Source organism: Spermophilus citellus, assembly GCF_964194105.1.
Source record: "Spermophilus citellus genome assembly, chromosome: 17".
NCBI lineage: Eukaryota > Metazoa > Chordata > Mammalia > Rodentia > Sciuridae > Spermophilus > Spermophilus citellus.
Genome location: NC_138199.1, coordinates 50,924,764 through 50,940,547, shown reverse-complemented (window position 1 = coordinate 50,940,547; position 15,784 = coordinate 50,924,764). Strand labels below are relative to the sequence as shown.

Genomic DNA, 15,784 nt, shown 5'->3' with positions numbered 1-15,784 from the left:
GGTTCCATAGTCAGTTGTCCTCCTTTGGAAATCCTGAAAATTATTTAAGAAACAGGTTAAACGGGTACATGTGTTGTTTCCTGTAGAGTTTCCTTGTCCCATGATGTCCGGTACAGGAAAAAGGCCTGAGAGAGAACCCCGGTTAGGAGACCAAAAAGAGCCCAGACGCACACACAACAGATGACCAGATAGACACAGAACAGATTAGGCCACACTGGGAGGCCCCCAGTGGGACAGGAGCGACGTCTGTCCTGTCCGGGGACTTGTCCCCAACCGAGTTAACTCACCGGACAGAGAAACAGACGGTCGAAGTTCGGGGGTCCGGGGGTGGTTAGGGACTTTTTCAAAACGGAGCGAGACTAAGGCACATCTCTTAGGCAATCTGGGCTGCGAACCGTGGGAGTAATGGGATCTTGCTGGGCCTCCAGAATGTTATATCCCGCCAGCCGAGTAAATCCCCTTAATAATAAAATAGTCTACACACGGTCAGCAGTATTCCAATGGGAAGTCTTTATTACCGGCCGGGGCTCGCTCCACAGCAAAGGAGAGCGGCCCCCAATCAACGTCAGGGCTGGGGTTAAAAAGGGAAAAACCGCAAAGCTCGGTGTAGGTGGCATCTCTCTCTTGTCTTAGCAGCTTACTGCCAAGCAAGCAAGCGACTTACAAAAGCAAATTTTTGCGGTCAGCCAGGGGTCCTAGTTCCTCCCTTGACCTGATTACACCCACTTTACATAATAACTGTCTTCCTTCTTTGGTGGTTATTCCGGGAATCAGTCGCCATCTTGGGGTCAGGTTTGCTATCACAGTTTTCTGCGAGTCACTGAGAGGTGCTGGGCCCTTTCAACTTCAGTTTTCGGGTTAATCTGTGGCTTTCGGAATCTGAGTGGGAATTCCCTTGATAGCTCCACTGGGGAACTGCAGGTTATGGGGTCCAAGCTGGGCTCTCTCGGAATTTAGTGAGGCTACAGAAATTTGGGTGTTTTCTCCCCTGAACCTCCCATACCACAAACTGCCCTTTACACAACTGGAACCACAGTGACACCGGCGAGAATGTCTCAGCTCCCGGGGACCCGGGATGTTTCTTGAACGTTGATTGGCTGTACTTGACGGCGGTGGGCGGGACGAGGCTCCGGATTGGTTGTCAGAACCCATTCGTTACCACTCACCCTGTGCCCGCGCTCGCCCTGCAGCTGAGTTGAGAGGCCGCCAACTCCAGTCCCGGGACTAGGCAGGGCGTAACTGCGTCCTGGGAGCAGGTAGCCACTGAGAGTCCGGGCCTGCAGGGGCGGGGCGTCCTGGGTACCCGTGATTGGCGCGTCGAGAGTCGTCTCCCGTCGTGCACCGCGGCACCGGCGACTCACCCGGAAGGAGAAGCGATGACTCGGGCTATATGGTGGGGTGCTCGCGGTGTCGCTGTGGGGAGCTGGTGCTGCTCTCAGGTGAGGGGGCGTGGGCAGGGTCCCGGGGAGTTGGTGCAGCTTTCAGGTGCGGGGGAGTGGGCTGGAGTGTCGATAGTGGCACTTGGGTGTCAGCCTTGCTTGACAACTTCGCCACTCAAATGAAGGCGAGGACTTGTTGGAGATCCAAGAAAGGAAATCTGGCTTTTCAGTTTACTTTGCAAGTATAGGGTATCTTCCTTCCCACTCCCCAAGCTTAATCCGGAAAGGAAAAGGACCATGTAACTCTTTTGCTCCTAGTTAAGAATGGTAGAGGAGTTGCTATAGTAAAAGAGTTTGGGGACATTTACCGAGGCGGCTAGGACTGGGGTGGGGCAATGTGATAGCAGGTAGTTTACTCCAACACAAAGAACTTGACCTAGATTGTGTTGGTCTTGGTCACTTACAAGTGGAAGGAGGAACCGGTGACAGGTGAACAAAAAGATGCTCGGTTGAAGTCACACAGAGTTTGGTCAGACAGGAACTTGCTCTAACACCTGTTGGTATTTTTTTTTTTTTTAAAGAGAGAGTGAGAGAGGAGAGAGAGAGAGAATTCTTAATATTTATTTTTTAGTTCTCGGCGGACACCACATCCCTGCTGGCATGTGGTGCTGAGGATCGAACCTGGCCCGCACGCATGCCAGGCGAGCGCGCTACCGCTTGAGCCACATCCCCAGCCCACCTGTTGGTATTTAGGAAGAACTTTTTGAGTTTCCATTTGCCATGTGGCACCAAGGGTTCAAGAATAACTAAGAAAGGATGAGAATCTCTTGGCTCACTCTACTTTTATAGCCTAATTTGGTTTTAACTTTTCTTTTAAAGTAGTTTAAATGGGAGATAGAATGGTGAGGCAGAGGCCTCAAATTACTACCTTGAATTGTTAAATTTGGAATGCTTTAAAAGGAATCTAGTTTGTGAACAATTAGGTTCTCACCAAGAGTAAAGGACACTTTGAAAGTGATTGAAAGAGCCCGGAAAAAGCCCCTGAAATTAGCATTAAGTTCTGTAACTGGGAGGGTCACTGAGTCTATCCTTTGAATCATGCACAGATCAATCTCCTATTTATAGAGCTAAGTGTGAGAGAACTTCCTGCTTCTCCTTGAAGGGCAGAACTGAGCTTCATTTCTTTTGAGGAGTGGCATCCATAGGAAGGAGCTGATGGATAAAGTAGTTGCTAGGAATTGTCACTTGGGGTCTATGTTTTTGTATTTGTTCATATTTTTAAGGAAAGTTACAACCAAAACTTTGTCAGTGCCCTTTAAACCTAGATTTAAGTATACAGCATCTCAGGGGTCCTGGGATTTTTTTTTTTTTAAGGCAGTATATAACTACTTGTTTTTAAGTGATGTTGGCCCCAAAGGAAAAGAACTTCCACATGGAGGTGTTGCAGGTCCCTACCAAAATACTCCTTAAGTCCAAAGGTGTGATGACCTTTCAGTTACTAAATTATGCTTCTGAATTTGGTGTACCTTTCAAGGTACAGGAGATATGTGAGCTCCATTGAGTGTGTGGATGACTATGGCTTCCTTGTCATTATTTTTCCTATCTTTACTTTCATGAAAAGACACTTTAGAATATTTGATTCCTTGTTCCTGTGCTGGCAATTTACCAAATGCTTGAAAAGAGAAGAGCAAATGAATTTTTTGAAAACGAGGTTAAGGGCTGGGGATGTGGCTCAAGCGGTAGCGGGCTCGCCTGGCATGCGTGCGGCCGGGTTCGATCCTCAGCACCACATACCAACAAAGATGTTGTGTCCGCCGAGAACTAAAAAATAAATATTAAAAAAAATTCTCTCTCTCTCTCTCTCTCTCTCCTCTCTCACTCTCTCTTAAAAAAAAAAAAGAAAAGAAAACGAGGTTAATTGTTCACAGAAAGTATGTCTGCTCTTCTTGGTCACAGCCATTTGATTCCTTACATGTGGAAAGTTATACATGGGTTGTTAGGGAATTGGAATTTCTTTTTTTTGTTTGTTTGTTTCATAATAATAATTTAATAATAAAAAAGGAAATCATATAATTGTCACAGAGATACACAAAAGGCATTTGAAGGATTTGGAATTTTTTACCTTTCAGTTCAAGACCCCTTGGAGGTAGTGACTGTATTAGATGAAAAATCAGATTGTCAGCAAGAATACTGTTTAATATGGTATTAAAATTGCAAAACCTTGGGTTTACTCCACAGTGTAGCTCAATTTTGTCATCTACCGTGTAGCTTTGTCTCTGCATGCAATGCCTGTCTGTAGAGAGACCTTCTGGTATATTGGAAAGAATTGCAAAAGCTGTTTGCTCTGCTAATTTCTTGCTGTAAATGAGTTCTCCTTCTTTTGAAACGTTAGCCTTGTGTTAGCAAAACATAAAATAGAAGGAAACTCATTACACACTCTTCTAATGGTAAGGCAGAACTAATAAGAGAATGTGTTTAAAATTAATTGTGGGACTGTAAAAATGAGTGGGTGTGTGAATGGGCATAGGGGGGAGGAAAGGGAGAGCTTCGAGATAGTCTTGTTTTCCCAGGAGTCAGCCTGGATCATTTGTTGGCAGTACATATTGGCTGAAGTCAGTTTTCATTTCAAGGTAAATTGGAAAGGGAAATTAAACCTTATTGTTCCGCTCTTAAGAGAGAGGAAGGGGGTGGAGGCAGCAGCCAGGGAGGATGCTGTTGGAGTGGTTCTAGGAGTAACAAGATTAGTGCTGTATTTTAACAGAAGGTGACATCATGGGCCCCTTTGGACTTGAGTAACCCTGTGCTGCAGCCTTCATGGTCCCCTTGTCGGAGTGGGCGATGTCGCTATACATGTAAACTACCACACTGGGGGAAATCATGGGCTTAGGCTTTAATGAATCTTTACAAAGGAGCAGAATGCATCCTGACTCAACCTGCGCAGCTGTGGGGTGCTTGGGCAGAGGTACAAACCGGATGGCATGTCGAGAGAGAGAGGAAATGATTAGAACTATTGGCTCCAGTTCCAGATAACAGATTCCATAAAGGAAGGTTGCAACTGGGCAGCCCACTCAGATGCTCCCTTGAGCATTCCAACTCCATGATTCACCTGTTGGGAGGTGACTGTGGTTAGCAAGACAAAGAGAGATTCAGGATCATTGGTATTTGTGGGAATGTGGTTGTCTCTAAGTAGCCAGGAGGGGGCACTGTTAGGCTCATTTTCAAAGCTGTACTCCCAGCGCCCACTAGACCTGCTGCACCCACAGTCCTCAAAGCAAGAGTTTCTGTTTTCAACTGAACCTGCCTTTCTGGTTGTCTGAGACAAACTCAGCAGATCCCAGTGTACTTTATGTAGAGATGGCTTTGTAGAGGAGGGTCCCAGTAGGGGTCTAAGAAGGGAAGCAAATCCCTCAGGGGGGCTCTCTTAAAAGTTTTTGCGTTTTGCCCTGGCAAAGAGCAATAAGAATAGAGGCATATTAACTAACCATGATTATTCCTATATCCTCTGTCCCTCTTAGATGTTTTCTTCCAATGGGTGTTTGGTGTAGGATGTCAGAGAACCAAGAGCAGGAGGTAAGAATGGTCTCCAGGAATGGGTGGGTAGCAGGTAGAGGGGGTGTGAGGGGGAGTGAAGACACAGAGGTGCAAATCATTACTCAGTGGTGTTCTTTCCACTATAATACCTTGGTGGTTCTTATGAGCTCAAAATAAAGCTAGGAGAAGGAAATCAATAGCAGCAGCACTGCTGAAAAGTGAGGCTCCATTTTGACAAACTTTTCCACTAGTTGGAAAGTATTGGAATGTAAGTTTCTTGAGGACAGAGATTTTTGTTTCTTGTTCACACTCTGTTCCCAATATCTAGAATTGTGTTGGACACATAGTGGGTACTTAGTAAATATTTGTGGAATTGAGTGAATGAAGAAATGATTGAAAATTGGTGTTGAAAGGGAAAATCTGGCAACCTGTGTTCCTAAAGCTATCTTGCTGTGTGGCTAAGCTGAAGCTGAGGGAGCACTTTTTTATCTACAGGAAGTGATCACTGTGCGTGTTCAGGACCCCCGCGTGCAGAATGAGGGCTCCTGGAATTCTTATGTGGATTATAAGATATTCCTCCACGTGAGTGCGTCAAACTTCTGTATTGGGGTCAACATTTTCTAGGGCTGAGGGCTTGTGCTGAGGTGGAACCAGTTTGTGGGTGTTTCCAGTGACCCAAGACAGAAAACTTGGAAGAAAAGAACGGAGGGAGAAGAGGGAGGAGCTTGAGGTATTGCTTTCAGGCTGCCTGCTGGGGACCCCAATCATGACTGTGACTGGATAGCTTGGTTCCTCATCGAAAGTGCTGATGGGGAGCTTATGTGAACTTAGTCTTTTTCCACTTAACTCCTTTCACATACTTCCTCCTGCAGACCAACAGCAAGGCTTTTACTGCAAAAACTTCCTGTGTGCGACGCCGCTACCGAGAGTTTGTGTGGCTGAGAAAACAGCTCCAGAGGAATGCTGGTTTGGTGTGAGTTTGCTCTTGCTTCCTTCTTGGGTCTGAGTCAGGCTTTTTAGGTGCTTACTTGGGAATTTGGAGTTGACAGTGAAGAGAACTTGAAACATGCTGGGAACTAAAGAGACTATGAAATGTCTCTTTTTTTGGTACTGGGGATTGAACTCAGGGGCACTCAACCACTGAGCTATATCTCCAGCCCTATTTTGTATTTCATTTAGAGACAGGGTCTCATTGAGTTGCTTAGCACTCTGCCATTGCTGAGATTGGCTTTGACCTCGCAATCCTCCCGTCTCAGCCTCCTGAGCTGCTGGGATTATAGGCGTGTGCTACTGTACCTGGCTCTTTTAATAATTTTTTTTAGTTGTCAGTGGACCCTTATTTATTTATTTATTTATTTATTTTTTTAAATTTTCACAAAGATAAATCTTTTATTTATTTATTTATTTATTTATTTATTTAGTTTTTTGGCGGAAACAACATCTTTGGTTGTATGTGGTGCTGAGGATCGAACCCGGGCCGCATGCATTCCAGGCGAGCGCGCTACCGCTTGAGCCACATCCCCAGCCCGGACCCTTATTTATTTATATGTGGTGCTGAGACTTGAACCCAGGGTCTCACATGTGCTAGGCAAGTGTTCCACTACTGAGCCATAACCCCAGCACCCAGCCTTTTTTATTTTGAGACAAGGCCTCGATAAATTGCTGAGGCTGGCCTTGAACTTTTGATCCTCCTTCCTCAGCCTCCAGAGTTTCTGAGATAACAGGCATGTGCCACTATGCCTGGGGATTGAACCCAGGCGCGCTTAACCACTGAGCCATATCCCCAACCTTTTTTTTTTTTTTTAAGAGAATTTTAACATTTATTTTTTAGTTTTTGGTGGACACAACATCTTTGTTTCTATGTGGTGCTGAGGATCGAACCTGGGCTGCACGCATGCCAGGCGAGCGCGCTACCGCTTGAGCCACATCCCTAGCCCCTCCCCAACCTTTTTTATTTTTTTATTTTGACATGGGGTCTCATGGCTTAGGGCCTTGCTAAATTGCTGAGGCTGGCTTTAAACTTTCAATCCTTCTGTCTCAACCTCCTGAGCTGCTGGGTTACAGGCGTGTGCCACTGCACTCAGCTTATATCGTTTTAATGTGGTTCTTAGTCTAAGGTTTAACAGATGTACTGCTAGAATTTTATATGTGCTTATCACTAGTTATCAGGAAATTTTAAACACCTGGGCTCATTTGACAAGTAATGTTCTTATTCATTTGATATGTAAAAATGTCATTTTTTTTTCCTTTTTAGTATAGCACTCCTTTTCCAGAGATACACCAGAACTTTAGGAAAGACAGTTATTATTCACTTCTCACTCACTTCCTTAGTTACATTCTAAAAGTAGAGAGAATGAGAATAGTGATTTCCATTCACCACAGAATGGACACCCAAATGCTAGGTGGTAATGGATGGATGGCCTGTTGAATGACCTACTCCAGGAGGCCTGTTTTTTGTTTTATTTTGTGGTATTAGGAATTGAACCCAGAGATCCATGCATGCTAGACAAGTGCTCTGCTATTCAACTATATCCCCAACCCTTTTATTTTGAGGTAGATTCTTACTAAATTGCCCATAGTGGTCTCAAATTTGTGACTCCTGCTTCAGACTCCCAAGTAGCTGACCTTATAGTATGTGCCACCACAACTGAGCCTGACTGGCCTGTTGTTTTTTTAAAAGTATGTGTTATATAACCAGGTGTGGTGGTGCTACTTGGGAGACTGAGGCAGGATGATCACAAGTTCACTGCCAGCCTGAGCAACTAGTGAGACACTGTTTCAAAATAAAAACTAAAAAGGGCTGGGGATTCAGCTAAGTGGTAGAGTGTACCTGGGTTCAATCCCTCATACTCTAAAAAAAAGTATATCTGGGCATGGTGGTGCATGCCTATAATCCCAGCGGTTCAGGAGGCTGAGACAGGAGGATTGCAAGTTCAAAGCCAGCCTTAGCAACTTATGAAATAAGTTGAAATAACTTGGGGCTGGGGTTGTGGCTCAGTGGTAGAGTGCTCACCTAGCAAGCACAAGGCACCGGGTTCGATCCTCAGCACCACATAAATGTAAAATAAAGATATTGTATCCACCTAAAAGCTTGAGAATAAATATTTAAAAAAAAAAAAAAAGAAATAACTTGGTCCAAAAAAAAAAAAAAAACCTATTGTATTTCCTAAGAGAGGCTAGAAGCTAGGAAAGTTTAAAGAGTTGGTGGATGACTTACTTCAACTCAGCCACTTTTAGAAAATTTTAGGCATGTGACTTTGTACAACTTTGTGTGGGTGGGTGGTTGGGGTTCCTGGAGATGGAACCCGGGTTTATTGTAATGTAACACCAAGTTACATCACCATTCCTTTTTTTTTTTTTTTTTTTTTTTAATTTTTATATGAGAGAGAGAGAGAGAATTTTTAATATTTATTTTTTAGTTTTCGGCGGACACAACATCTTTCTTTGTATGTGGTGCTGAGGATCGAACCCGGGCCGCATGCATGCCAGGCCAGCGCGCTACCGCTTGAGCCACATCCCCAGCCCTTTTTTCAAAAAATATTTATTTATTTATTTATTTATTTTTAAGAGAGAGTGAGAGAGGGGAGAGAGAGAGAGAGAATTTTTTTTTTAAATATTTATTTTTAGGGGCTGGGGATGTGTCTCAAGCGGTAGCGCGCTCGCCTGGTGTGTGTGCGGCCCTGGTTTGATCCTCAGCACCACATACCAACAAAGATGTTGTGTCCCCCCAGAACTAAAAAGAAATAAATATTAAAAAAAAATTCTCTCTCTCTCTCTCTCTCTCTCTCTCTCTCTCTCTCTCTCCTCTCTCACTCTCTCTTTAAAAAAAAAAATATATATTTATTTTTAGTTCTCGGCGGACACAACATCTTTGTTGGTATGTGGTGCTGAGGATCGAACCCGGCCCGCATGCATGCGAGGCGAGCGCGCTACCGCTTGAGCCACATCCCCAGCCCTTTTAATATTTATTTTTTAGTCGTTGTTGGACACAATACCCTTATTTTTATGTGGTGCTGAGGATCGAACCCAGGGCCCCGCACTTGCTAGACGAGTGCGCTACTACTGAGCCACAACGTCAGCCCACCAGTCCTTTTTTTTTAATTGGTACTTGGGTTGAACCTACAGGTACTTAACCACTGAGCCATTTTTATTTTTTTAATTTTGAGATAGGGTTTCCCTAAGTTACTTAGGGCCTTGCTAAGTTGCTGAGGTTGGCTTTGAACTTCTTTTTTTTTTTTTTTTTAAAGAGAGAGAGAGGAGAGAGAGAGAGAGAATTTTTAATATTTATTTTTTAGTTCTCAGCGGACACAACATCTTTGTTGGTATGTGGTGCTGAGGATCGAACCCGGGCCGCACGCATGCGAGGCGAGCGCGCTACCGCTTGAGCCACATCCCCAGCCCCGGCTTTGAACTTCTGATCCTCCTGTCTCCTGCCTTAGCCTTCTGAGTTGTTGGGATTATGGATGTGTGCTATCATGTTTAGTTATCCCTAGTCCATTTTATTTATTTATTTTTTATTTTAAGACAGGGTCTTATTAAGTTGCTGAGGCTGGCCTCAAACTAATAATCTTCCTGCCTCAGCCTCACAAGTTGCTGAAATTAGAGGTGTGTACTATTGCACCTGTGTGGTTTTTCGAGTATTAAATGTTTGTTAATGATGAGCATAGTGCCTGACATATGGCACTTATAAGTATAAGTTAATTGTATTGATTTGGCATCTTTTCAGGGAATACTTGTTTTTGGGGGGGGTACCAGGCATTGAACCCTGGGGATGCTTAACTACTGAGCCACACCCCCAACTCTTTTTATCGTTTGCTATACGGTCTCGCTAAATTGCTGAGGCGTCTTTGAACTTGCAAGACAGGGTCTTGCTAAGTTTCTAAGGCTGGTTTTGAATTTGTGCTCCTTCTGCCTCAGCCTCCTGAGCCACTGAGATTACAGGCATGTACCACTGCTCCCGGCTTCAGGGAGTCCTTGATAAGAAACTGGAGTGACTCTCTTGGATATTACCTTTATCTTGGATGTTACAATCTATGATTCCACAGGCCTGTACCTGAACTTCCTGGCAAGTCAGCCTTTTTTGGCAGCTCGGATGAGTTCATTGAGAAGCGACGACAAGGTCTGCAGCACTTCCTGGAAAAGTGAGTGGATATGCAGAGCTACCCCTGGCTGCCAGGGTAGTGGTGGGATGGGGGTGGGGGCAGCAAAAGGCGCCAGAGGGGATGTAAACCCTGCCCTGTTTATGGAGGCACATTTGTGCTGGGCACTTTTTCTTGTGCCCTCATATCCACAGTGCTCACTGGCTAGAAGATCATCAGAGAAAGAGATGGTGAGCAGTTCCTCAGGGTGATGCTCTGTGTTGTGCTCCCTGTGTCACTTCAGGGTCCTGCAGAGTGTAGTCCTCCTATCAGACAGTCAGTTGCACCTCTTCCTGCAAAGCCAGCTCTCAGTACCTGAGATAGAAGCCTGTGTTCAGGGCCGAAGCCCTATGACTGTTTCTGATGCCATTCTTCACTATGCTATGTCAAACTGTGGCTGGGCCCAGGAAGAGAGGTCGAGCGCCTCTCACTTGGCTAAAGGAGACCAGCCTAACAGGTAATTGGAGTGTTTCTTTGAGATATCTGGGGTTGGGGTTACTGCCTTGGCCAGTAGGGTGTCTGTTAGGGAAAGAAATGTTACAGTGGCCTTTCAAAAGACCTTATTTTCTGAGTGCATGATTCTCTCATCCTGAATAGGTAGCAGGGTCTCTTATTGAAACCCAGGGAGAAAAAGGGGGAAGGCTTTCTTATTTATAATATTTTTTTACCTGCCTCCTCTTTCAGTAAGAACTTTATTGATACAAAATTCACCTTTTGTTTTGTTTTGTTTTGTTCTTTTGTTTTGGTGGTTTTAGGCATTGAACCAGGACCTTGTACATGCTATCATGCTCTAGCACTGAGCCATATCCCCAGCCCTTTTTATTTTTATTTTGAGACAGTCTCATCAAGTTGCCTAGGCTGGCCTTGAACTTGTTATTCTCTTGCCTCTGCCTCTTGAGTAGCTGGGATTATAGATGTATGCCACCACACCTGACTAAAATTTACCTTTTTAGTAGTTTTTAGTAAATTCACAGAGTCACTATGGTTGATTTGAGAATATTTTCATGTTCTGAAAAAAGAAACCCTGCACCCATGAGAGTGACTCTGACTCTCCATTCCTCCACTGGCAACCATGAGTCTACTTTCTGTGAATTTTCCTACTAGGACAGTTCACACATGAGGAGTCATATTATACATGGTTTTGCATAACTGTTTTTTTTTTCACTTAGTGTAATATTTTCCCAAGTTCATCCATATTGTAGCATGGTAGCAGTACTTTATTCTCTTTTATGACTGAAAAATATTTCATTGCATGAATATACCACCTTTGGTTTATTTATTCCCTAGGCCCACCCATTCTTTTTTTTTTTTTTTTTCTTGGTCACAGGGGTACTTAACCACTGAGCACATCCCAAGTCGTTTTTATTTTTTATCTTGAGACAGGGTCTTACTAAGTTGCTGAGGCTGATTTTGAATTTGTGCTCCTCCTGCCTTAGCCTCCCAAGCTACTGGATTACAGGTGTGTAACCACCACACCTGGGTGCATTCATTTTTTTTTTTTTTTTTTAAGAAAGAAAGGAAGGAAGGGGAAGGAAAGAGTTATTATTTTTTTAAATTTTAATATTTATTTTTTAGTTCTCGGCGGACACAACATCTTTGTATGTGGTGCTGAGGATCGAACCCGGGCCGCACGCATGCCAGGCGAGCGCGCTCCCGCTTGAGCCACATCCCCAGCCCCGGGTGCATTCATTTTTGCTTCTCTGTTCATAAGTTTCTATTCCTTTTTCCCTCTTTTCCAGTTGCTGCTTTCTTCCAAGATCAGGGAAGAGGAACTCTCCCTCACCACCTCCCAGTGAAGAGAAGGACCCTTTAGAAGTGTGGGTTCCTGTGGTTGACTCTGAGGCTCCTTCCTTGGAAAGTCCCACCCTGCCACCTCAGTCTTCATTGTCATGCTGTGATTTTTCAAGATCTGATGAGGAAACCTCTGCTCTCCAGCCTGTGAGGAAGGCTATGGGAAGGGACCATGCTGTGCCTTTGGACCTGGATCAGTTAGACTCAGTTTGGGAAAAGTGAGCTCTGTTCTGTTCTGCTCTGCTCTGCTCTGCTTCGAGGCAGATGAAGGAGATGGCAGGCCATGAGTTTTGTTCAGGTGGGACTGGGCACAGGGCAGGTGTGGGGGAAGACAGGCTGCTTAGCATCTGACAGTTGCCTCTGCTCTGGTTGGCTGCACAGAGGTTGGTTGTGACTGTCCTTCATGCCTCTTCCATAGGAACAGACACCACACACTTGTTTGTAAGTTAGGCCAGAGGTTGTTGGTTTTGAATGGAACCCTGTTTTTAACTGTTGCAGGAGTTGAGTTTCTTCAGGTGTTTGTTTATAGGCTCAGGAGCACTGCCTCTAGTGACTGGTTTTTGGGACCTATGTGTGGTATATTCTAAGCTGCCAGATTGAATATTGTCCCAACAGGGATGCTTATATAGTTATATTTCCATCTTGGCTGGCATCAGTTTTTGCTGCAGCCCCTGGAGCACTTTGTTTTAGGGAGGCTGGCCTCTCTCATTTACCTCTTAGAATGACTTCCACCACTAATACCACTGAATGGAACTGGTGCTGTGACTCTTGTTGCTGGCATTTCCAGTGGATCCCAAGACCTCAGTTGGGCTAAGTGGAGCCTAAGAGCCACGCGTAGCTTATGGCTCATGAGAGAGAAGGGGTTGGCCAGAGGAAAAGGCAGCATATCAGGGGCTTTGTTTTGGAAAAGGCTGTCCTGGGCTGTCACTGCCTTCTGCTTATAAAGCAGAACCTTGGTTATCTTTTCTGCAAGATCAGAGTGGATTCTTTTCTTTTTTGAATTCTTCTCCTTTAGTAATAGCTCCCTACCCCCAGGGCTTCAGCCGCCACTGAGTCCCTCTGCTGTGTTGCAGGGAGGCTGTATATTAGTATCTTCAGTCCATTGGGGCATCCGGGCTTTGTTTCTGCCTGGAAAAGAGGGCTCTGGGGATGGAGATGAGAAACAACACGCCTTCCTTCAGACAATGAGGCATTCTGCCCTCCTGCTGCCATAATTCCTCTCCACTGAGAGCCAGAGCTGGTAGGAGCAGTGCTGCTGGCTTCCTGCATTGCTCTGCTCTTGGATTCATGTGTTTGGTTTTTACCCCTCTAGCCCACTCCTCCCCCCTATAGCGAACCTGCCTGTCGATGGTTTCTTTTACTACCAGCCTCTGTTGTGGGACTGTCGTGGCATTTAGTTCAGAGTTGAGGGGCTTTGGCCTGAAATAAAATGCAAGTATTTAAGACTGTTGTTGCAATTTGTGTCTAACAAGCTGTAGCAGAGAAGGAGGGAGTGAGGGCTGGCAATAGTTACTTTCATAAATCATGAATTTATCAGCGTGGAAATAATGGCTCAGGACTGTGCACTGTAGCTCTTCTGCATTGTGTGTGAGCTCAAGTTCACCACTGGAGGAAGGATTGTCTTCCAAATACTCAGGATCCAGCTCTTCTCACAGTTCTGGGCATGAACCTTGTTAGGTATAATTTACCTGATGCTGCTTCCATCCTCAAAGCCTGTCTGAGGTGCCAGGTGCTAAAAGAGAAATAAAGTTTGTCAACAGGCAGATGCAAAGCCCTGGCTGGTATTCATCCTTCTTTCCTGCCCGCCTCCCCTGGGTCTCTTCTTTATATGATGCAGCAGAGCAAGGCGAGAATAGAGAACCTACAGAGGCAAATCTAAAATGTCAAAAGAAGTTCATTTAAAAGGGGAAAAAAACTCCATACACAACCCTCACAAAAACCCGACAGATGCTAAGCTAATGGCATCCGCTCTGCCGATTGGTGGGGATGGCTCATGAATATTAATGAGTCCAATGCTCCAAATGGTGCAGCTGTGAACCCAGCTGTGCCTGAAGCTCTCTGATCTCGAAACTTCCAGACAGGAGCTGGAGGTGGTCTATGTCAATTCCCTACTCAGCCAAAAAACAGCAAGCTGGGTTGGCCTTCTTCTGTTCGCCCTTCTCTTCCTGAAGTTGGTACTCAGCAGCTAGTTGTGCCAGCAGGCTGGGCTGCTAGGACAGCAGGCACTGTTCAAAGACGTGGATGTGATTTTTCTGACTCCCAGCTTTTTTAACGGTCCATTAGCAGCAGAGCATACAACACCTCAGTTAAATCTGCGGCCAGCGCTGGCCCCTCTTGGTCTTGTGATGAGTTGAGTATGGGCTGTGGAAGGAGATGAACTAAGGAGAGAGCTTTCCTAATAACATGGGCCTGTGTACCAGAAAAACAGCAAAGCTTGACTTTCCTCTTCATCCAGACAAGCGCCATATGCCCCCCTTGTGTATTTCTCGCCCTGTGTGTGCTCAGGTCTGTGCAGCACAGCTGGATGACTTCTATGAAATGGGAGTTGCTAGCTGGGGTGAGGGGATGGCCCATTGAGCTGTTTTGTAGAATGAAATTATTTTTTGTTTAGATTTGCGGCATAAGGCAGGGTCAAAGCCTGCTTTAGTCATATTTTCTCTGCTAGCTACTTCCCTAGTCCAAGTCTAGTCATCTATTACCTAGGAAAAGTGATCTAAGCTCAGAGGTAGGGATTATTTGGTGGAAGTTTGTATGTTGGGGTTGGGGGAAGGGGTTAGGTTTTCTTAAAAAGAGTAAGTTTTATATGAATCACTTTATTTGACCTTCTTAATGCCCAATGAGGAAGGTAGGGACTTTTTACACTCAATTTCTGACTGAGCAAGCTGAGCTGAATGTGACTATTAAGTATGTTTGGCTGGACATTGTGGTTCCTGCTTTGGGAGGTTGAGGCAGGAAGATAGCATGGGTGAGGCCAGCCTTGGCAATTTAGCAAGACCCCGTGTCGAAATTAAAAAAAAAAAAAATAAAAATTTAAAAGGGCTGGGGTCGTGGCTCAGTGATAGAGAACTTGCCTAGCATGTGTGAGGCCCTGAGTTCAATCCCTAGTAACACTGAGACACACACACACACACACACGCACACGCCTAGGCCCTACTCCAGACCAGTTCAGTCAGTACTTCTCAGTCTCCCAAATAGCTGGGATTACAGGTGTGTGCAAATTTGCCAGGCCAAAGACTTGTTTTTTTTTTTTTTTTAATTTGCAGTGCTGGGGATCAAGCCCAGGGTCTCTCACATGCTAGGTGAGCACTCTACTATTGAACTACGTACATTCACAGCCCCTCAAATCTCTTTAAAAACATGTTAAATCCACTACTATACTCAAGGGGGGAAAATCTCCCTATAGAGCTTTTCTGAGTACTCAGAAATCAGGTCATTCATAGTCCTTAGCTTCTGATTGCTGAGGCCTTAAATCCATACTACCAAGTCCTAGGTACCTCCCATCCTATCTGATTTACTTCACAGGCTTTTAACATTTAGATTGGGCATAGTTAGCACCATGTTTGTGAGTTTGTTTATACCCCTCAGCTCTTGCTGAATATTAACACCCTGGGGTGGAGGGTGGATAGTGAGCCTGAAGGATGTGAGGAGGCCTTGGTAGAAAGGGGACTAGGCCAGCCTCTGGCCTGCCTCAGCCTGCCTCAGCCTGCAGGAGTGTTACATTTGTGGCCTCTGGATTTATGTACTAGCAGCCAGCTGAGACATGGCTAGACCCAACCAGATGAGCACCATAGTGTAAGACGGCACTTCCTTCTTTAAGCACTGGGCAGTGATCCTGAGTGAGGGGTGGTGTGTGCAAATTTGCCAGCCAAAGACTTGTTTTTGCCAGGCCAAAGACTCCTTTGCCAGCAGGAGTCAGTTCTGGAGAAGCCGCACAGCCAGGCTCAA

General features: G+C 45.1%; 1 protein-coding gene and 1 long non-coding RNA gene across 4 annotated transcripts; one reads left to right on the top strand and one right to left on the bottom strand.

The window, feature by feature from the left end:
* The first annotated feature begins 1,337 nt into the window (after window positions 1-1,337).
* SNX11 (sorting nexin 11) lies at window positions 1,338-13,620 on the top strand. 3 transcript variants are annotated; one of them, XM_081270654.1, is made up of 8 exons: window positions 1,392-1,439; window positions 3,950-4,009; window positions 4,895-4,949; window positions 5,406-5,492; window positions 5,783-5,883; window positions 9,956-10,051; window positions 10,293-10,505; window positions 11,788-13,620. In XM_081270654.1, the coding sequence occupies exons 3-8, from the start codon at window positions 4,908-4,910 to the stop codon at window positions 12,059-12,061; spliced, it is 813 nt and encodes a 270-aa protein (XP_081126780.1). In that variant the 5' UTR covers window positions 1,392-1,439; window positions 3,950-4,009; window positions 4,895-4,907; the 3' UTR covers window positions 12,062-13,620. The 3 variants fall into 3 exon arrangements, with proteins under 3 accessions (XP_081126779.1, XP_081126780.1, XP_081126781.1); XM_081270653.1 differs by lacking the exon at window positions 3,950-4,009 and having other exon boundaries at window positions 1,338-1,439; window positions 11,788-13,619; XM_081270655.1 differs by lacking the exons at window positions 1,392-1,439; window positions 3,950-4,009 and adding an exon at window positions 4,325-4,454 and having other exon boundaries at window positions 4,898-4,949.
* Window positions 1,713-3,096, bottom strand: LOC308635854. Its single transcript, XR_014019284.1, has 2 exons — window positions 2,119-3,096; window positions 1,713-1,933 (listed from the first exon to the last, which is right to left on the bottom strand). It is a non-coding gene; the product is annotated as an uncharacterized lncRNA (long non-coding RNA).
* Window positions 13,621-15,784: the final 2,164 nt, after the last annotated feature.